General features: G+C 37.2%; 1 protein-coding gene across 1 annotated transcript in view; it reads right to left on the bottom strand.

Moving 5' to 3' along the window:
* Positions 1 to 23,195, bottom strand: part of LOC138699681 (integrin alpha-PS4-like) — a 43,003-nt gene that overhangs the window by 13,606 nt on the left and 6,202 nt on the right. Inside the window, exon 2 of the mRNA XM_069825738.1 lies at positions 495 to 1,473. Within this exon, the coding sequence (XP_069681839.1) occupies positions 495 to 1,473 (979 nt within the window). The remainder of the gene's footprint in view (positions 1 to 494; positions 1,474 to 23,195) is intronic.

Here is a 23,195-nt window from a genome sequence, read left to right as displayed (position 1 = left end):
ATAAACACACATTATTGTCGTAATATGTCATAGAAAGTAAAACATTTACCGTAAGTTGTGTAAATAAAACCCCAAATTTTTAAAACTATACAGATAATATAGTAAATTAATTTATTGTGATCTATATTATTATTTTATATTAGTTGTTATAGTTTGCGAAACAGTAATATAGTAGCGACGCATATCAGTATTTGTTCGAATCAGTACTAACAGCCAGGTAACTACAGACCGAGGTATAATTACCAGTTGTCGCAGAGATAATTGTAAAGATAACGATAACTGTTGTTTCGGAAACTCATTTTAAACATATAAGCATGTTAAATCATAGATAGCTATGTATGTAGAGGTAACTGTCTTTCCAGAAACCGGGCATAAAATGAATTAACTTACTGAAACTGCCAATCATAAAATTTTATCAGAAATGGACGTCTGAATTGACATGGAAACGAATAGACACGGCAGAATGATAAGGATGTATATATATTTTAACTCACAAAGTCTTTGTTGATGAAGATGTAGACGCGACCCTCGTCGCCCGCGGGTCGCGTATCGTCAGCGGACGTCAGCGAGAAGAGCGGCGCACCCACCGCCAAGTCGTCAAGGCCGTCGCCGTTCATGTCCACGGCGGTGATGGCGGCGCCGAAGTACTCGCCCATCTGTGTGCCATCCAGCGAAACCAGCAAATCGAGGTCCTCGCGCTCCGGGTCCTGCGGGAAGTCGAACACGTAAACGCGCCCCTTGTAGGTGCTGTCGCGCGGTGCGCCCGCAGCGTATAGGTGGCCCGAGTTCTCGCTCAAGAAGCGACCAGAGCTGAGCGAATAGCCGAGGTAGCTGTTGAGTGGTATCTGCTTCCCGCGTTGCGCGTTGGGTACCTCTGGCTCGAAGGTGTCTACAGAGCTGCGGCGCCGTCGTCGTGGCTTGCCCTCGGTCAGCGTCCCGACATGGTAGCGCACCACGGTGCCTCTCCAGTCGTAGACGCCGGGCGCACCCAGCAGGAGCTCGGCGGCACCCTGCGGCATGTGCGCTGAGAAGCCCGCCTCTCCGTACGCGTAGTAGAAGTAGGCCTCTTCGGGCCCCACGCGCAGAGACTGCCGGTTCTTCTGCACGAGGGGCAGCAGCATGTCCATGGCCAAGTCGGGATCCGACGTGTCGGACGTGCAGTAGCACGCGCCGTTCATCAGGTAGAAGTTGTCGTGGAACGTATTGCGCCAACGCGGCGCGCACACTAGCAAGCGTTCGCCGTCTCCCTGCGCCACGACGCTGGCACCCAGCCATGAGTCGTTGCGGTTCTGACGTACGGGCGAGCCGGGCAGAATCTGCTGCTTGCCGTTGCCACCCGGGTCTACCAGAAGGCGCTGGCAGTTGCTTCCGTCGCCGCGGGAGTCGAGCGGGCACTGGTACACGGCGCCCGGTTGGTGAATGGCGTCGTGGTTGTGGTATGTCGAATTGGCGCGTGGTGCCCCCACGACAAGCCTGCAACATATTCCAAATTATCACTATCTACAATACAATACAAGTGTGGCACAGAAACTCTGTACTGGTAACCTGTTTTAGGGCTTTATTTAACCCTCTTCAGGTCTTAGGTTTAAGAAAGTTGATTATGTTGGAATCTGCTAGCGAAGAAGGAGCGGCAAAGAAAGTTTGGAGGTGATTATATTGTCTAGAGCTGTCGTTGTGCTAAGTAATCTTGATGGTCAATCAGCAGGCGGGAGATGTAACATGTGACTGACCTGGTGGTATTGTTTGGAAGAGATTAGAAGTGAATTTTTTATTAATAGCTTTGTGTGTGTGTGTTTTATGTTTTTGTGCTTTATGTATTATGTGATGGGTTTGCCTTTAGAGATTGTGTATACTGTTCTATTTTGTGTGTGTTGGTGGTAAGTGAAATGTTTTGGATAGAAGTCTATGTTCTAGAGATTCTAATTCTGATAGTTAGGTTGTATTATTTATATGGCTAGTCTTGTATTCGGGAGGTCTGGGGTTCGATTCCGGAGTCCGGCTACCCTGACTTGGATCTTTCGTGGTATCCCAAGTTTCCTCAGGTGATTGCTGGGATAGTACCAATTGTAAAACCCACCTCCCGCTTCCTAACTATTCCTACAATCCTTCATAACATAATTTCGTTGTCATCTTCCCACCTTCCGAAATAGGCCGGCCATTTGTCAGAGAAGTATCGCATCTGGTTTAGTGTGCTCCCCTCTATCGAGAGGAAAGAGCATTGGAAGCAAATTGCTGAAGAGTGGAAAAACCTAACGAAAACAAAGAAAATACCTGCAGGAATGTGAATGTTCCCTGTTGCAAGCCATCCTACATTATAGTGTTCATCAACATTTGCATACTATTTATCGAAGACGAAAGTACAGAACTTCAGACTAAATATTGGCAGTGACGATAACAAGTGCATTGAGAAGAAATATAAACTGAAATATGCATGAAATAACGCGTCCTTGCAAGAGATCTTGAGGGTTTTAAGAACAATCTATATGAACTCCTAGCCTGTTGATCGCTTGCCTTATTTTCATAGCGCCGTCTCACATCATGGACTTGACAAAACTTGAGGAGAAAGCAGAAAATAGAATGTAATAATCAGCACATATTTTGTAAGGGGAAAAGTCGTAGCGAATCATTATCACTGGCCATCACCTGCAAATTGAGCAGCGACATCACTCACAGAAAATCTGGATTCGAAATTTATGAGTTTAATTTGAGTGCATTGTAAGCCAGGAATCGAACTGTAGCTTCAGACCATGCCTTTTTATGAAATTATCTTTGGTGTGCCCCTGTGTGGTCCGACGAGTATCCTCGCTGGAGTGTTACAGAGATGATAACTGGCATTAATTTTCCCGAATATGTGGCCATTTAAAAATTCCACGTTAAAAATTCGCATGTATCATTAATATTAATAAATAATCTCTTTATAGGCCTGTCTATTTTAGTAAAAGTTCTGTTTGCAACTCATAACCTTTCAGGTTTGAAAGTGCACTTCTACGAAATGTATCTAAGAACTATACTGCTTCCTTGGTGTACATGTTAGATAGAGTCTATCACGATTGTATCGCTCGCTGTCCTCTGAGAGTACGTGAATGACCCGGACATTGTATATGTACACAAGGTAGGTTGCCTGCTTGCTAAGAGACAGCACCGACTGGCGCCAATCGGTGGAGAGATCGCTGAGTAGTATTTATATGCAAATAAAATTTCCACAAACTGGTATGTACACGCAATTTTCTAAAAGTAACTATTGTATGTTCCTCTATTGAAATATGACGTATTCCGTATGCGTGAGCACTCATCTCCAGAAGGCTCTGCAATCAATTTATGGTCAATCTTGGTTTCATTTTGTAACACAGAGTGCTATATTAGCTGCGCACTAGAGATGAACAACGATCGAGAAAGCAAGACTAACAGCGCCCGCAAAGCCGAAAACCCGCACGACAATGTTCTATACGTCTCGTCGTTGACGTAAGTCGCAAATTCTGCTTGTGAGTGTTTCGAGACGCCAAGATTGATTACTCCCGAAGTCCCGAACGTCAAGCAGCCTTGAATCACTGCAGTTGTTTATATTTGACTGAACTTTTATCTACTTTGGCAACTGTTAGGGCCTATATATGTATAAACAATCAAGTAGTCTATTTGAAACATCATCTCTACCTTTCAGTGTGTAATAATCCGTTCCCCAGTCTTTATTTATTTACTAGGCCCTTATTAAAAGGCTAGGAATTTTCTTTTCATATGTTTGAGATCAAGTGTGCAATCTCAAGTAAAAAGATGTTAACGTTATGTTTTATGTTTCTTAGAAATGCAAATTTATTTGAGAATTTTTTTTCTATTTAAATAACCATAGATAATATCATTAGAACCAGAACATTTTGATAACTAAGATACTGTTCTGTTTTGTATTTTTGTCTAATTTAAACATTTGTAATGTTATTTATTTCAATGATGTATGTTATTCAAAGTTAGGAATTTTTTCCACGCCGACCAAATGCTATTTCGAGAATGATGAGCGAGACTCGAAGTGCACGAGAATGGCGAGACGAGACTCGAAAGACAAATGCAGCGAACACAGCGAGCGAGAGCGGCAGTTAGTTTTTCTTCATCCCTACTGCGCACGTACACTGGCGTTCAAAGACATCTACGATTTTATGATGGTGTAAGCGAATTTTCCAACTACGGGATAAGTCAGAACCAAAGATATAAAAAATTGACAAACTTTGTAAGAGTTCCACTAGTTCTCAGTAAGTGGCACGATTATTAATGGGACGGATAAAAAAATGTCAGGGAAAATTATTATGTAGATTAAGCATAAATTATTCTCATAATTGACAATATCAACGGTGTCCAGCTAAACCCAGTGTTGTTTTACAATCAACAGAGTGATATGAAAAATTTAATTCCATAATGCGGGTACATTTATGTACGATTGGCAGTACTGACTATTATCTTCGCCATCTATTCATAGAAGTAATAACTAAAGAAGCCACTTGGTGCACCAACAAATTATCGATCACTATCGATTAGTAGGGTCAGATTTGAACGTCAGTGTGCTAGTTTGCACAAACTCTGTCTGTTTTCTGTTCTGATCTTGGGAGGAAACTAAAGAGGTTTGTGCAAATTTAATGTGCATGCAAACGGTACTATGGCAAGAGTGACGCCTTGCAGGTTCAGACTTGTAGGAATTTTGATAAGCTTGCTAATAAAAGCTTAATTCCTGCTCGCCTATCGTAAGCAGCGACCTCTCAGTACGCGGGCGATTAAACTGGATAATGACACTTTAATTGCTGCTCTATCTCAAAACTCTCCTTTACGGAAAAAAAGACGTAAAAGCCACACGAAAATACACGAGGTTGAGAAGTGTTAGAAAGACATAAAACTGAGTATGATCGGCAAGTAATAATCCTACAGCTGGTATTAAGGCGAAAATCATCTTAAAATAATTATTCTAGTGAACCTATATTTCTGCTCTAATTCCACTACTATTGTGCGCAGACTTTGAGGTTTTTATAAATACTATTTTAGTATAGTCACGGTCTACTATATACAGTAGCGAAGCTTGAGGTGATTTTTTGCAAATCTCGTGATAAAGCGCTCCAAGCGGTTAGCAACTAGAAACAATAGACTGTCCACGGTCGACTTTGGACTGTGTCGTATTTCCATCGAGTGCTAGCTCGTTGCGTATTTCACATTGATGCTTGTGAAATGTTCGTTATTGATTGTAATGAAAATGTTAATGGCTAAAATACAATAATTGGAATAATAATATTTTACTAGAGACGTAGAAAAATTAAGTTTGTTTTAATGAAATTTATTGATCACGTTTTATTTTCAATTCTGGTGGGATTATTATTGCTTAGGCCTACTTTTTTTTCAAAGGATATGTTTTTAATTATAGCTATTAATTTTATTGTTATTTTTATTTCTTACTTTACTAGAGACATAGAAAAAGTCTATTACAATAAAATTTATTGATCACGTTTTATTTCCAATTCTGGTGTGATTATTATTGCTTAACCTCATCCCACTTTGTTAACTACGTAAGCCTACACTACAAGTACCGGTACACGTAAGTTACTGCATTAATTCATATTTCCATTATTATTGTTGTAAAGGGAATGCAAATTAATATTTATTGGTTTCATAGCTAATTATCGCTATAACCTTGAATGAGTGAAGCGATTATAGTAAATTTCAGTTCGTTTTGTACAAACAAAAATAATATTAACCTATTTCTTGCAGGTATCTTCGAGTTTATGGTGGAATTTAATATACTTCATTAAAATAATAAATTAACTTTATGCATTTAATATTTCAATAATGGAAGGAAGGTGCTAATATTTCCAAAAGAACACAACGAAAGTGTAACATATTTTGTCGTCTACTAGGAGAGAGATCTGCGATGATGAGGCGATAGTAGCGATCCTAGTGGTGGGCAACTACCCATGTTTGCATTTTTACTACATATTGAGCTTCGCGACTGTTATAGTAGACTGTGGTATAGTATAGTTTGCAAGTTCTTAAAGCAATGTTTGTTTCTCATACATTTCATCATAACATACTTTTATCTAAATTTATAAAACTGCTATAAACTATAAATGCCGTGTGACACAAAGTCACTTGTCAAATTGGGAAAATGATATTACCATATTTTGAAATGACAAAAATTGGTATAAAAAATAATTTAATTTGGAACAGATCTCTTAGTAATCACATTCTGCAATGAAATACCGTATATCACAACATTATTACAATGCATTACCCTCAAGTAAACGCATGTAAATATTATTGTTCTCAGCGGAACTGCACAATGCACTACCGCATATGTTCAAAGTGTATTCTATTTACTTAAGGCAGTGTCTTACTCGATTCTGACATTCCTCTGCCATTATTAAACATGTTACTTGTGGAATGTGTTCGGTAACATGGGTGGTCATTTGAATTCATCTAGGCCTATCGACGTATTCTACGTTTTGTCTCAAAAACACGCTATTTCACATATACCTACACAAAAGATATAGCCTATAGGCGTGAAACTGGTGACCGTGGAGGCCATGGTTGAATTCCAACTCTTTTAATCCACACCTAACATTTTTAACTCACACATTTAAGGTGTTCATACAACTGTGTTATATATATATATATATATATATATATATATATATATATATTGTATGTTTATTATCACACCTAACATGTTATTTAATTTCGTACGAACTGTCAAAGCATAATGTGCTGTGGTCCCATCTAGCTGAAACTATATTGTTGCTGTTTAGTCAACTGTCCGAAGACAGGTCTGGATTCCACAAGTGACATCAGCAAGGCATCACTCATGAGGCAACTAGTTCAGGAGATGATGGGGTGGTGTGAGTAGTTCCTTTCCCACTCCATTACATACACCGTTGACTACATATTACACCAATCAGACTTCAGATGTGTACAAACAATTTTGTTCTTCCTCTGACATATCGTCACGTGAGATTTGCTGCCTGATAATAGATGTACCTACATATCAGCCAGAACCTCAATCAGAGGTAGAAACTACTTTATCATCCATTTATTCAGTGATAAATCATATAGGAATCCCATTACAATGCTGCATAACAATTCACAAAATGTGTAGGCCTACTGGTTCACATTCCATAAAAAAATGTGGTCCTACAATCATATCGTCTGGTTTTCTACGCCACATCATTACTTTATTGGAGTCACGCATCCATCTTGGGTTTCTTTGAACCAATATCGTGCATTTTGTGCATGAGCAAACCCATTCAGAAAGAATGCGCATTCGTCACTGAATAAAAAATGCTGAAGGACGGACTAGTCAATATACAAACATTGCATGATTCAATTGCAATAAGCTCTCATCTTCCGTGAATCATCTTCTTGAATTGTGTATACATTCTGCAATTTGTAGGTGCGGAAACGTGCCGATTTCAATATTCTGCGAAAATATTCTTTATTACTATACGGTACCACTCTCTCGAGCCACATAAAGCATTAACCTTATAGGGCTGATGGACAGTTTTGCAATTACATTCATTAAATGTTGTTAGTCGGTAACCGATTTAGGACGACCATTTCGTTTCATTCTGAACAAACTAAACGTTGTTTCAAATTTATGTAATAAACTACCTATACAAGAGTGACGACGATGAATCTTGTCTGCAGCTTTTACTTGTTCTGTCAATGTCCCCAGAGAGCAGTACTATCTTCACTAAAAGGTTCGTGTCGATCGCATAAGAATTAAAGTCATCTGTTAAACTTTACCTTGAAAGTTCAGTATCTAGCTCAAGGAAACAGAGGGGTGGAAGCATGAGGAAAGCATTGGTTCTCCTTCCACAGTCCACCGGTGTTGAATGACGTCTCCGTGACCGGTCCGCAATCTTGTAACACTAGACACTGAATACAAATCCTCTCTACCTTACCATGTCAATGACGTGTGGGGTAAAAGGAAGGGTGAGTGATGTATTCCGGCTTGTGACGTCTGCCACAATTGTCTCCCAGTTCTGCATGCCTGATCTAGACGTCCAATAGGTATGCAGTTCTACGCTTGTCCGGCTGTTTTGTATTTTTTTACTTTACTTGATTAGTTAACGACGCTGTATCGCTACGAGGTTATTTAGCGTCGATGAAATTGATGATAGCGAGATATTTGGCGAGATGAGGCCGAGGATTCGCCATAAATTACCTCACATTTGCCTTATATTTGGGGAAAACCTCGGAAGAAACCCAGCCAGGTAATCAGCCCAAGCAGGAATCGAACCCGCGCCCGAGCGCAACTCCGGATCGACAGGCAAGCACCTTCCTTAGCTACGCCGGTGACTGCTGCTTCGTATGATTTCATTACTTTAAGTAGAACTTTTTATTCTGTCTGCTATCTTGAGAATCTTGAGTTACTCTATGATGGTAACATTCGTTTTCATCCCTTAAGTTGTATCCAGTAGTTTTTCTTTAAAATATCATCTGAGCTCTTTTTTTCCCCTCACTAGTCACTTCTATTAGTTCCCAATTTCTCTCAATCAAATAAGAACATAAGGACAGTCACCACTGTATACTCGTAAAATGTTAATCTAGTGCAGTCGTTTTCAACCGGTGTGCCGCGGCACAGTAGTGTGCCTCCAGTGAATCGCTGGTTTGCCGCGAGAAAATGAAAATAGTGAAGGTTGTCATAGTAAAAATTGGGAAAATGAAAGTGAAAAGAGTAGTAAAAAAAGTGAGTCCACAATAGTCAACATTCTGCGAACGCGGCACAATCAACATTCAGTAAACGCAGTGTAGATGTATGAGAGGCACAGACGAGAATGACTGACGAACCAGATCAGTAAGGTTAGAATACCATACCACCCTTGAATTAAACTGAATTTTAATTTAATGGAAGGGCCACTACGACCCATCACTGCGACCTTATTTGATCTATTGCTTTGACCCTCAAGCTTGGAGCATTTCCAACTCACACCAGCTGACTACACTAAGGTTCTCTGCATACCCAGGTTTCGAATATGCAAACCCACTCGTTCCTAGCCTAGTATCCTCCTTGCGTCGCCAGCATGCTATAGAACGATGGCAGAATGGAGAGATATTGATGGAAACGGGAGAACTCCGAGAAAAACCCCAACTGCGACCTTTTCCGCCACAAGAGTCACTATGAACCAACCTTAAAAAATATCGTATTTTAGATATTTTTATGAACCACTGGTTTAGATTTATAGGTATGACGCGGAATTTTAAATTACAACTTTAGTGTGCCACCTGCAGTAAGAGGTTGAAAAACGCTGATCTAGTGTATTTTCTGATTCTATCCTTCATGGTTTGATGTATGTAAATCATCATCTATAGTAGCAGAATAAATCACAGGCTCTGTATTTATAATTTTTAATATGTTCAACAATTCGATTAATACGTTTAGGCATAATGTTCATGCTTCTATTCTGGATCTGTAATCAGCACAAAACCGAACATCGTCAAAGGTAATACTGAACGTCACAATTACAAAGTCAAACACCTATGCCTTAGGCCACAACAGTAGCATGGATGAATATTCATCCGTGACAGTAGCTTCCATGCAACGTAAATTCTGCTCGCTTGGCTGTTGCTTGCATGCTGCAGGCCATCTTAAAAGTATGTTGTAAGAATCTCGCTCTCAGTCTAGCTACACTGAGAAATCTTCGTGTAACTTTCGCCTGGTTACTGTCGTTATTAAAGACAGGCATAGATATAATTCTCATTTACCAATTATGATATACGGAGGGGCTTAGGGAAGTCCTCCTGCATTTGGATACGATCTATTAAGCTTATAACCTGCAGGAGGGAGTTGTGCGATGAACGATATTTTTGCGGATGTACTTTGGGTCCTTGAAGTGCCGAATAGATGGCTCACAGTTCCATAATGGTTGAATCCTAACCAAACAAGGCCATCAATAACTGGAATTTAGGCGATTTTACAGTGTCACTTTTGTCTTGTCGCTAATGACTCGCAATCGTGTTCATAAATCATTCAGAAACATCATACATAATTATTAATAAACTCATAAATAATCAATCTACATCAACTTCCTCAGCATCAAGTACACCCAATAAGTTTACTTTTATGGACGTCCATAATTAATTTAATTTACTTTAATTTACAAAACTTAACACCAGAGTGGCCTGTCTAAAATGACAAAGTATAGCTAATAAAATATAATAATAATAATAATAATAATAATAATAATAATAATAATAATAATAATAATAATGAAATAAATACATAAAGATGAATTTAGGATGCATATAAAACAGTAAATCATTGAAATTATGTGTTATTATATCAATAATATCTTAAAATTTGAATAGATGACTTATGGTCCCTAAGGTAAATTTCTTTACAGATTGCTCTGGGTAAATTAAAACCTTCTTAAAATTTTAAAAATATATATTTTTTGTTATAGTTCCCCGGCTTTCAATGAATCGGCCCATAATTTCAATGGTCTCCAGGTTATAACAATTTTTAAAGAAGTTAGATGTTGATTCATAAATTTGTTTCTCGTTGCCTGCTTCCAAAGGCTGGTCATTGCAGGTCCCAAAACGAATGGTGGTATCCAATGTGTACCCCGTATTGTTATTGCGGTCACTAGCAATTATGTCTACTCATCTATGACTCCCATTAGTGGACTTCTTCATAAACCTGTAGGCTACTATTTTTGGTCTTGATGGCAGATGCTAGTTTGCTCCTTATCAAACGATGCCTGTTGTTTCGGAGGAGCTCTCTATAGTGACAAAAGCCAAGGATATGAGATAGGGTTTCGCATTCGTCAGCAACGGAAGTTGCCCTGGCTCCGTCTATGAAGAGCTCTCACAGGAGCAAGATAGTCGTATTCGTATTTCTAAATAAATATTTTCATTCTTTCTTTCTTTAATAATTCAAATGCAATATGATAAGTAAACAGGATAGTATTATCTTAATCTAATTAATTTATTATTATATTTTCCAAGTAGTCATATTAAATATCACGTGATTTCATTTCTTCGTGAATTTATCGACAAAACGAAAAACCTCTTGCGATATTACCTTTGATCCCACTATACTCTGAATCTGTAACTTGTGTTGGGCAATCTCATGGTCCAGGAAACGCAGGGGTTTTCTCCGGGAACTTCGGATCCTCTGTGATAACCCAACAATAAAATTCTCCATCATCGTTCTTTAGGAATGCAACGTAGACCCACCGTCTGTGGTTCATTCTGGATAGTCGTTGATGAAATAGTGGTCTACGCTTCTCGGAACTAGCGTCATCTATGAACACGCTCGTCGAGTCGAATGAATAAAGGAAAGTTAATGATCCTGCCAGTGGATAAAAAAATATTACCTATGATTATATTCACCGTAATTTTTCCTGCTGTAATATATCTATCGTCACCATCATCTGTCAGGTTTCACACCAATGCATGATCTATCTATTCCGGCTCCAGATTACAGTTGTTCGATCTATCTCCTAACAGGGCGTCCTTGACTTCTCCGTCACCTGCATTACAGTTCAACAATCTGTGGAGTACTTCATCGTCATTCATTCAAAAAATGTGTTCATATCAACAATTTATTTACGATAATATTTAATATAATTCACTCATAAATATTTAATTCAGCTCGATCTAATACATAAACGCTTGCGAAACCTTGACGCTGACCGAAGCAGATTAGTAAATATTAAACATTTTAAACGAAGATAAGAACAACATTTTTAACATTCTGTTACTGGAAAACGAGGAATAAATTTTTAAAATATGATTTTAAAGAACCTAATATAATCGAAGTTGAAACTAGACAACTTGGATGGACTGGAAATGCTATGAGACTTACAGAGAGAAGAATGGGTTACAAGGTTGTGGAAAAGATACTAGAAGGAATAGTCTAACATCAAGCCGTCCAGAATTATGTTCCTGATAACTTACAAGGGGAGACTGCCAAATGGAAACATGATATCTTTATGAAGCCCATGTAACGAGTCGTAGGGTTTGAAGAGTAAATTTCAATACACCTGGGTTATAAGCGTAGACGGCCAGCCGTGTTTCTTATTGTGTCATAAGGGTGCAGTTAAGTTTCTTGCCTAAGCATCAGCTGCAACTCTCACTGTCTAAATGACAGGCAAGTCCGTGTACGACTTTTTAACAAACTTTCCGACACATTCAACTTAAAATGTGAGATTTCACAGGGCTCAATTTTAGGACTCTTCTTTTTGTAATTTTCATAAATGATATCTGTAAAAGAATAAGTTCTGATTATTTATAATTTGTTGATGATTTAACTATATTTTCGTACAATTAAAAATATTGTAGACCTATTGCTTACTATTAACATGTTCAATTATTCTCGCAATCTGAAGAGAAATGGCATGAAAATTAATTTTTCAAAAACTAAATTAGCTGACATTGCCGAAAAACTTCCTCAGTTGAAAAATGTTGTCAAGTAAGGCTATAAATAACAAGAACACGATGCTTGCTGTAATCCGTCAATCGTTTCATCCATTTCCTTCGTACCGCGTAAACTGATGCAATATTACGGAGGTGACGTCATAAAGGGGATCTGACGTCACTGTCACCTTATTAGGCAGCGCTTTACCAATCTTACTGCCAAGTAACCTCGGAAAAATAACATGATTGGCACAAGAGCAGGCAGACAAATGACGAATGCGATGCATTGCGCAACTGTCTTCGATTCACCATCTCGTGTAAAACAAGCAACCAAGGCTGCATCCCGAACTTGGGACGGGTTGTGATAATTATATTTACATCTATTTTCTTCTGTATTCAGGTCACGTGCCTGGTGACATATGAAGCGCCCACTATGTGTCAGAGTAGATAAGTGGACGGATTAAAGTGTGATATATTCTTTTCTGGATAGTGACAGCTAATGCAACGGTCATTAGTGAGTTGTTTACAATTACAAAAGATCTGGAAATAATAATAATAATAATAATAATAATAATAATAATAATAATAATAATAATAATAATACATTTTCAATTACAACACCTTTTGGCCCTTTCGAGCCTTAAACTTGTTAGGGTTTCAATTCATCACTAGTCATTCACAACAGCTAGCGGTGCTCTCTAGCCATGTGGACAGCATAGTGCAAAGATAACACTTATATTATAAATATAATGGATGGATACCCAGTTTTCTTTGAGAGACATAAATTTCCATTTCTATGCCATCAATATAACACATCTGTTGAATATGTGTCCAGACACGCTATAATTGGGGTCTTACAAGGGGCTGTATACCATACTTAGTAGTATTTATAAACGTCAAATTAATTTCTGGAAACAAATTGTATCAAAATTCTTTTCATGTGTATTGTTCCTGTAGTGGCATGATGTTCATATATGAGTAGAATTTAATAAATTTGTCTGACGGATTCAAAATAATAAATTAAACACTTCATATCCCCCATTACAAGAGGGGATAATGAGACAGTCGGTATAGGCTGCATCGAACATTTCTTGTGTGGTGTAATTTATATTCCATGAATTAACATTAATCAATTTAAAAAAATACCTAAAAAAAACAGAATATAAAATGAAGGGAAAATATAGCCTATCCATGTATCTGTGCAGATGTCATTTTTAATCAGTTATTTAATGATGATGTTGTATCAACTACTAGGTTATTTTTATCGTCGGGAGATTTGGTAATAGCGAGATGAGGCCGAAAACTCGCCATGGAATTACCTGATATTCATCTTGCAATTGGGAAAAATCTCGGAAAACGCAACCAGGTAATTAGCAGAAGCGGAAATCGAACCCATCCCCGAGAACAGCTCCGAAATAACAGGCAAACGCGGCTAATGCAGATAACTTGTCATATTTATTTAAATGTTTTAATGTTATAGTAAAAATATATAACATGATGCTATAAAAATATAAGTCTAAGCAATCATGCTTTGGACTGGGAGTACGAAATGCGAGCTGGCTTGATTCTTCATGACAGAAGAAATATTCTCATTGGGACCATAGCTCACCTTGCATCGTGAGGGAAGTGATGAGATGCAATGAGTAGCGGTCGAGTAAACCAACCTCAATGATAGGAGAATCGAAGTGCTGACTATATGTTACCCCGTACTTGTTAGATAATCGTTCACTTTGCTGAGGTAAGTGGGTGTGAGGCACTGGCACTGTTTGCAGTTTCATACTATTAATTATTATTATTATTATTATTATTATTATTATTATTATTATTATTATTATTATTATTACTATTATTAGAAAACAAAAGGCATGACGATTTCGAGGATACCATTCAGATGAAAACTAAAAATTGGAAGTAATGTAGGTATTAAGTGCTTTAATAAAGCAAGGAGTAATGGTTGCTGGAAGGAATTCTGGGGTGACGTTCTCCCTGTACAGATAATGAAAAACACTTTTGTTTTCATTTTCCAGACGTGTTTAATTAAAATTATAGACTATTTTCTTGGTGATTCTAAACTCCTGACGATTTTATTTCACATTCTGGCTTTTCATAAATGAGCCTCTTCATGACTAAATTTCACGAACCGCCACTGCAAGCTGGTGGTGATTATTGACTATCTTGATATTTAAATATAATCTATAAGTATTAAGTACTGAATTTACTACTAGAGAGCATGACACAAGTTTTATATATATAGCTCGCCTCTCTGGATGTTGAGTTGTTAAGTTTACAGTCTTCAGCAATCGGTTTTATTAGTATTATTATTATTATTATTATTATTATTATTATTATTATTATTATTATTGTAGTTATTACTATAAACAGACATCTAGCAGGCCAGCAGAAGTAGTCCCATTCGTCTTAATTTTATAGCAGGAGCGCAGGTTCCTAAGGGGAGGAAGTGTACGAGTTTGGCCAGAGGTTTAAGCAGCTCCGGATGGACGACCGCAAGCCACATCCAGCAAGTGACGTGTAGTTTATACAGCCAATCTCAGTTTGAGCAAGGCCTTCATACTTCATATTCTCTGCTTTATAATTTTGATATTCACGTAATATAAAAAACGTCCTATGAGTGTGAATTTTAAATTTTTATATAGCCCAAAGTAAAGAAAAGCTATGATTCTGCCAGAATTCAAAGATTTAATATAACTACAATTTCCCAAGATTTCATATCGTAAAACGTTATTTTCAGCGTGCAGTCATCTATGCCCTTGGCCAGGGCCTGATTTATAATTTCAGAGGCCCGGAGCTTAATTTTCTTTCTGAGGCCCCATCTTTTCATATTATGACAAATAGGCCCATCTTATTTCATTTAAATTCTGTCACTTATCTCCTTTCACCATGCATTTATTTCACAAACGTTTTTATTAATTCTCTATTTTGGGAAGAGACATTAAAAATAAAGTGGTCCCATAAGATAACAGTGATTGTGTGTGGCCACAGGACAGGTCAGAGCTCACAGCATTGGTTGTAGTACCGGTACTATCCCTTGTTTCCTCTAGTGCAGTAATGCAGGAGTTTGAAAGGAATGTTCATTTGTTCTAAATTATGGCTTAGGCTTATACAAAAAGAAAACATTGACTCTCCACAATTTAGTAGCTCTGGCGAATTGTTCTCTCTCTATCCTAAAATCTTCATTAATCTGTGTTAAAACATTCTAAAGTGTTTGAAACTGGAGGTTCTTGTGGGTAAAGAAAATACTGCTGAGAATATACTAGTAGAGTCAGAAAGTACCGGAACTTCGGGTGGCAATGCCATGCTCTGTAGTCAACTTCTCTGCCTTGTCCGTGTGGTATATGGCCTACTCTTCAGGCGTATAGACTCAGTGTGCCAACCTATCAAAGGGGAAAATAATGCTTGAAGTGCTCTTCGGTATCCAGGGTTTCGTAAATTTCGAGTTTATTCCTGAGGGTCGAACTGCCAGTAAGAAGACGCATGTTGCAATTCTTCGTCGTCTTCGTGATGCAGTTCGACGAAAAAGACCCAATTTGTGGCAAGGACAGAATTGGGTTCTTTAACATGACAATGCCCCAGCACACTGAGTCTATACGCCTAGAGAGTAGGCCATATACCACACGGACAAGGCAGAGAAGTTGCCTACAGAGCCTGGCGTTGCCACCCGAAGTTCCGGTACTTTCTGACTCTATTAATATGAACGAACATACTTGCTCAATGTTCAGTGTTGTTTTTCCTATTGTTGAATTTCAATAGCTTTCCGTTTTCTTTTATTGGCTCCTAACTCAAATTTGCTTGGGCGTTCCATTTTTAATTATGGACATTCCCACAAAAACACTTTAACATTACCATTACACACCGATAATGGTCCTATACCAACAGAAATTAGATAAGCTGCAAAGATCATAAGCACTAGGTACTTGATTTAACACTCAATACAACGAGAACTGACAATGTTGTTGACTTTGACTGCTGAATTCACTATTAATTATTATTTAAATAGGCCTATTGTTACAGTCGGTATAAACTGTACATGGCAACCAACTTTTACAAGTTGAACACATTAAACTCTGCAATCAACTTATGACTCTAAACTTCAAACAATAAAGTGAATTCTTATGTGTTTTGTAACATAATTCATTACGTAATTACTTATTTCCTCAATTCTGATTTTCAATTGGCAGAGTTGTTGTCTATTTCATTTTGCATAATTCATTTTAAAAAGGTTCGTTCCTGACTCATGAGGCCCTGAGCAGAGACACCATAGGCTCCTGCCTAAATCAGGCCCTGCCCTTGTCTTGGCTTTGTTTTTAGAGGGCCGAACCCGAGACGGATCCTTGCATTTAGGCTCACACTGGCTCATCGTGCGCCCCTGCAGGGTAATTCAGGAGGAATAGTAAATATTTTACGGCCTGTTAGTATGGACTATTATATTTAAAATATATATTCATATAAACAAGTGTCCAATTTTGAATTGGTAATGGAGCTATAGATGTCTGAATATTATGTAGCCTATAACAATCCTTACAAGTGCAAAGAAGGAAAGACAAATGACTTAATGATTATATTTATTGCTTATTTGCACTGTATCAATACAATTCAACATTTCGATGCACTTTCCCGCTCTATTTACAACATTAAGGCCCAATATAGGGAATTCAATCAATGGCTTTCACAAAATACGCTATGAAATAATTTCAATGGAAAAATTGTTCCGGGGCCGGGCATCGAACCCGGGACCCTTGGTTTAACGTACCAACGCTCTACCAATTGAGCTACCCGGGAACTCTACCCGACACCGATCCATTTTTCCCTCTATATCCACAGACCTCAAAGTGGGCTGACAACCGTCAAGCAACCAACTTCGAGTGCACACTAACTCTGTGTGACTTAAATTGTGGTTTTCTGTTAACGAACAGTGACGTGTATTATGCAAATCAAGATTTCAGGTATAACTCCATGTAAAGTTGATTTGAATAATTTCGAGGGAAAAATTGTTCCGGGTCGGGCATCGAACCCGGGACCCTTGGTTTAACGTACCAACGCTCTACCAACTGAGCTACCCGGGAACTCTACCCGACACCGCTATGAAATGTTAATGTAAAACAATTTTTATCTCGACAAGAAAGCAAAAACACTCAAAATTCTATTAAACATTTTTTTAAGTATCTCAAAGAATAACCCCCTGAAATTAATGATATTACTTACGGTTAATTCTGTATAACTAGTATAATAAGATAGATAATATTTCCAGTATGGAAACTCAGAAGTCAGTACGCATGTTTCTTTAACCTCAGAAATAGATGTGACTAGAATCGCGCTACAGCGTATTTACTCTCTGTTTTTTTTTAATGAAATCAAATGTTATGGCGCAAAGAAAAAATCTCTTGCTACTGTAGGGTCTAAATCGAACATTAACAGGTCTTTCACTGTAACGAAAATAAAAATTATATCTGAAGGTGTATACATATGAAGAAATAGGTGTGTCGTTTGATTATGAAACTGCTAGCTGTTAATTTCGTGCAGATAGTCATTAAAACCAGGAAACGCAGGGAAGAATAAAGTGCAACACGCAGCATTTCAGTGTAAGAAGGCGACGTGCGGGTCTTTCCTCATACGATTTCTTAGCATTCCTCGAAACAAGGACGGACGTGACTAATGTCTGATTGGGCACACAGCCCTGGCGCAGTCACGTCTCAATGACAGAAATCTGTCGTATTGATGAGTTCATTCCTACTTCAAGCTTTAGTTAACCATTCCAGTAATCTCAAACAGGGCATATTCTTAATAAGCCATAGCCTGGACTAGAAAAATTCTGGAGGAACGACAGGTTTTACTTTTTCATGAGCCACGTAATAAATAGAAGAACTTGTGATGTTGCAAAAAGTAAATTTCAAAGATGATGATGATGATGATGATGATGATGATGATGATGATGATCATAATCATCATCATGTCGTGGTTTAGTTTCAAGGTCTGTTTCGACTTCACGTTACTCATCTTTTCTTGGGTATGCACATATTTCTTTTGTGCGAGATCGTGCGTATTTGCTTATTTTCCGCACAGAACCAATACGCGGTAAGTGTGAAATACCACATTCAGTATTCCCAACGTAACACACATAACAATTTCCCTCTTCTTACCGCTTAAGCGCGACATTCATTTTACTGCTTTAGGCTTTTAACATATTATTTTTAGAGACGTTTAACATAGTAATAATTATAAATTGGGAACTTACCACTGCAATTTCACCTAAATTGCAATGTTAATTATTGTTTTAAATATTTGCAAAAATTAAGTAAAGTCTACTACTCCACGAAACTTATTGCATTCCAGATACAAGTAACATTAAGGAAGCCGTGAAAAAATCAACAAGATTCCAGATGCGGATGTTATATAAATAATATTGTTAAAATATTAAAATGAAAAATAAATCATTACATAACCTTACCGTTTGTTTTAAGTTCGCATTTATAGTCTGGGGAAAAAAAAAGACAGACGTATATCACGGCCTGCTGGAGTATAGTAAACACAGAAAACATATTATAGCAACAATGTTGAAGAAAGATATTTTGGTTTTCCGAAGTTGCCGTCATTAAACAGAAACCAACATGGAGATTTCATTGCAACTAATTAGAAATTCGTCTTTCATGTATGTAATAAACGATCTTCGCACAAAATAATGTACGATACACGAGCGATATGTTTGTTTTCACGTTCTCGGAAATTAAAAAAGCTCAACTACGTTTCGCTTTTTTAATCTTTTCCTCGAACATGAAAACGTCAACATACCGCTCTTGTAACGTATATTACTATTTCCTACTGGCAAATACTCATATGCGAGTTTTTACGGAAATGCATGTAATCAGCATTCTTGTTACCGAAAAAGTGATTCTGACCATATCTTCTCTCGGTGAACACCGATTTCTCATAAACTACTTGTCGAATTTTGTTCATATTCAGTATCTACAAGTCAATTTATCCGGGAACCGAGCGAGGTGGCTCATGCGTTAAAACGGGACTCCATTCGGGAGGTCCACGGTTCAAATCCCCGAACCAATCACCCAACTGTGGTTTTACACAGTTACTTGGGCAAATACCGGGCTTGAAATTTCATTGCCACGGTCCATCTCCCTTCTCTTCCTGTACAAAAAGAATTTAGTTTCATATATCATACATCTTCATCATCTTATTCCATAAACATATTTTGGTCATGACGTATGTCTTCGTCTGCTTGCAGGAGAAGCGTCCTCTACGAAACCGTCTCTGGCTTCCAAGACTTTCGCAATATCTCTGCTATGATTCATTCCTTAAGAACACTTTCGAGGGCTCTTCGACACCTTAAAAGGGCTGTCGGAATCGAGCCGCATTTCCTTGTTTCTGTTTTGGTTTATTTTTAGTCTTGTCTTTTCTGCTTAATCTTGTAATTTATGTATTTTGTTAGACATATCATTCAATGACTTGAAAGACATCTCATGCAACATCTGCATAATCAATACCAGCCGAACGTCCCCACTGTATTGCACAAGATATCCCGTTTGCGACATTAAGAAAATAGAATAGAGAAACGTTTAATTTTTAAATGAGAGAAAAAAAAAGATTTCAACCGCTCACTTTGCATATTTATTAATCTAAGTCAATTGGCGAACATAAATCAGAATCACTCTACTTACCACTTTGTTGATTTTAGGTTTACAGAATGAATCTAAAAACAAAGTTAATGCAGACCTAAATTGTTATGACGTCATTTTCCTCATATTCACTTTCACTTCCGAGTTAATTTAAACACGTTTCCTGTTATTCCTTGGAAATGACTATTCGATGTCCAGTTCTGCGTTCCCGACTCATTCGTGACGTCAGGTAGTACCTAGAAGGCTGTCAAGAGTGGGGATGCACTGACTGCTTCTTACAGACATAATTATCGCTTTGCCTGCTGATTATTTCACCGAAGCTCTCCTCATGATCACTGCCAGAACTAATGTTACTATTTTTATAACGAAGATGTCTACTATTACGCTTCGGCTAACTTCGTCCAATTTACTGTACTAGCATTCTTACGTGTCTGCAGAATGCTTCAACGTGTTCTTGCAAGGCCGGTTGTTTTCATGGCTTGCCGCTGCCCCCCCCCCTCTCTTAGTCTAACCAGCGAGAAAAAACAGACTAAGGTGAACAACTGAACATTCATCCTAAATTTTCCGAGATAGTCCTCGATAAAATACCTTATCCCAGACTGATATATATTTTCCATTTTTTCCCGAACTTGCTAAACTAACCACTCACAATAAATGTAATATCAAGTTGACACTGATTAAATAAACATATTTGCATTAGGGTCTAAGTAAAGTAAGATTTCCCTTAACGGACACCACTCAGTACCAGACACTTCTTATTAACGGACAATTTAAAATTCCTGGGCAGATTTGTACAAGCTCTCATGCGGATTTGATCCCAAATCAAGAGCCCGATTACCGATTACCATTCTCACTACGATTCTTCTTGATTGCAGTAATCTTTTTAATCTTTGATGTAGAAATTGCACTATTACTACCAATAACAATTATTATATACACATCAAGAATTATAATATGAACATTATCAGAACAATATTTCTATTAATTCTACTAATTGGTTTATATCACGAATGAAAATAACATTCCAATAACAGACGATGATACCTAAATTCACACGTAAGAAATTTAATATTTTCTAATAGAGGACGTATTCAAACAAGCAATCGTATATCACAATTTCTCATATATGCGTTTTGTAAATATTGCACTAAACAATTATGGTGCAAAAATCGATCATCGAATAATCCGGATGTAGAAACGCGCCTAGAGATACTGAGTATTCAGTTCGGTCCCTGGCCGGGTGGGAACACGCGCATCTGACATGCCTGCATAGCCAGCGTAACCTACGTCATTAAAGATCTGTAAGCTCCAGTGTATTTTTACTCATATAACTTTGATTAACAATAGCGTGAACCAAATTGTATTATAATTGAGTCATTATTATTTTCTTCATTACCAACATACTAACATGCGTTATATTTTTATTTATTTATTTTTGTTTGTTTGTTTATTCATTTATTCTGATGTAGTTAAGGTCATTAGGCCTTCTCTTTCTCACCACCAGAAATACAACTACAGCAATAAAAAACAACAAACTATAAACAAAATAAAACCACACGAAAATATATACAGACTACAGTCACACAAACTTTAAATGAGCGATTAGCTAACATAATTATATCCTAGTTATATCCTATTAAACGTTGTTCACAGTCGTGTCGGTCTGCAATCACACATTCCTAACATCTTTTAATAAAATCGTTATCCACACACAAAAATTCTACAAATTTCCCTAATGTTTACGATTCCTCTTCTTGCATAGTCTGTAGGTTCGTACATAAAAATTCATTGTGCTAGTTTGAACTTGTGGGGTGGTACACCAATGAACTATCGTACCGAACTACCGTAAAATTTAATGAAAACGCGCCAGGTTTTATCATAATCATCATAAACTACTGGTAACTTATGTGGTTTTATCGTAATCATACTCTATTGATAACTTATATAATTTTATCATAATCACCATACTCTACTGGTAACTTATATAATTGTATCATAATCACCATAATCTACTGGTAACTTATGTAGTTTTATCACAATCGTCATAATCTACTGGTAACTTATGTGGTTTTATTATAATCATCATCATACTCTACAGATAACTAATGTGGTTTTATCAAATCGTCATCATAATTTACTAGTAATTTACATTGTTTTATCATAATCATCACAATCTACTGGTAACTTACGTGGTTTTATTATAGTCGTCATCATAATCTACTGGTAATTCATAGGCTATTGTTTTATCACAATCGTCATCATAATCTAATGATAACTACGTGGTTTTATCATAATCATCATCATACTCTACAGGTAACTTATGTGGTTTTATCAAATCATCATAATTTATTGGTAATTTACATTGTTTTATCATAATCATCACAATCTACTGGTAACGTATGTAGTTTTATCATAATCGTCGTCATAATCTACTGGTAATTTATGTGGTTTTATCACAATCATCATAACCTACTGATAACTTATATTGTTTTATCATAATCATCATAATCTATTGATAACTTAATGTGATTTTATCATAATCATCATCATAATCTACTGGTAACTTATGTGGTTTTATCATAATCGTCGTCATAATCTACTGGTAATTTATATTATTTTATCACAGTCGTCATCATAATATACTTATAACTTATGTGGTTTTATCATAATCATCATCATACTCTACAGGTAACTTATGTGATTTTATCACAATCATCATAACCTACTGGTAACTTATATTGTTTTATCATAATCTATTAATAACTTAATGTGATTTTATCATAATCATCATCATAATATAATGGTAACTTATGTGATTTTATCAAATCATCATCGTAATCTACTGGTAACATTGTTTTATCATAATCACCATCATCATCACATTCTACTAGTAACATGTTGTTTTATCATAATCATCATACTCTACTGGTAACTTATATTGTTTTATCATAATCATCATCGTCATGATAATCTATCTGAAAGGTCAAAAATCAACATAACACATTAAAACGTACCGGACTTATCTACCATGTGGCCGTTTGTATAGAGGGAAGGAAACATTCAATTATTTAAAAACCAGATAAAGCTCTATTTCCTACTTCCCTATCGGATATCGATCTCGGTTGTGTTGGAATTTATATATAAAAACACTACCACTTGAGTCACATAGAA

The sequence above is a fragment of the Periplaneta americana genome, chromosome 5, assembly GCF_040183065.1.
Source record: "Periplaneta americana isolate PAMFEO1 chromosome 5, P.americana_PAMFEO1_priV1, whole genome shotgun sequence".
NCBI classification, from domain to species: domain Eukaryota; kingdom Metazoa; phylum Arthropoda; class Insecta; order Blattodea; family Blattidae; genus Periplaneta; species Periplaneta americana.
The sequence above is the reverse complement of the archived record's forward strand: the minus strand, read 5'-3'. Positions and strand labels throughout refer to the sequence as shown.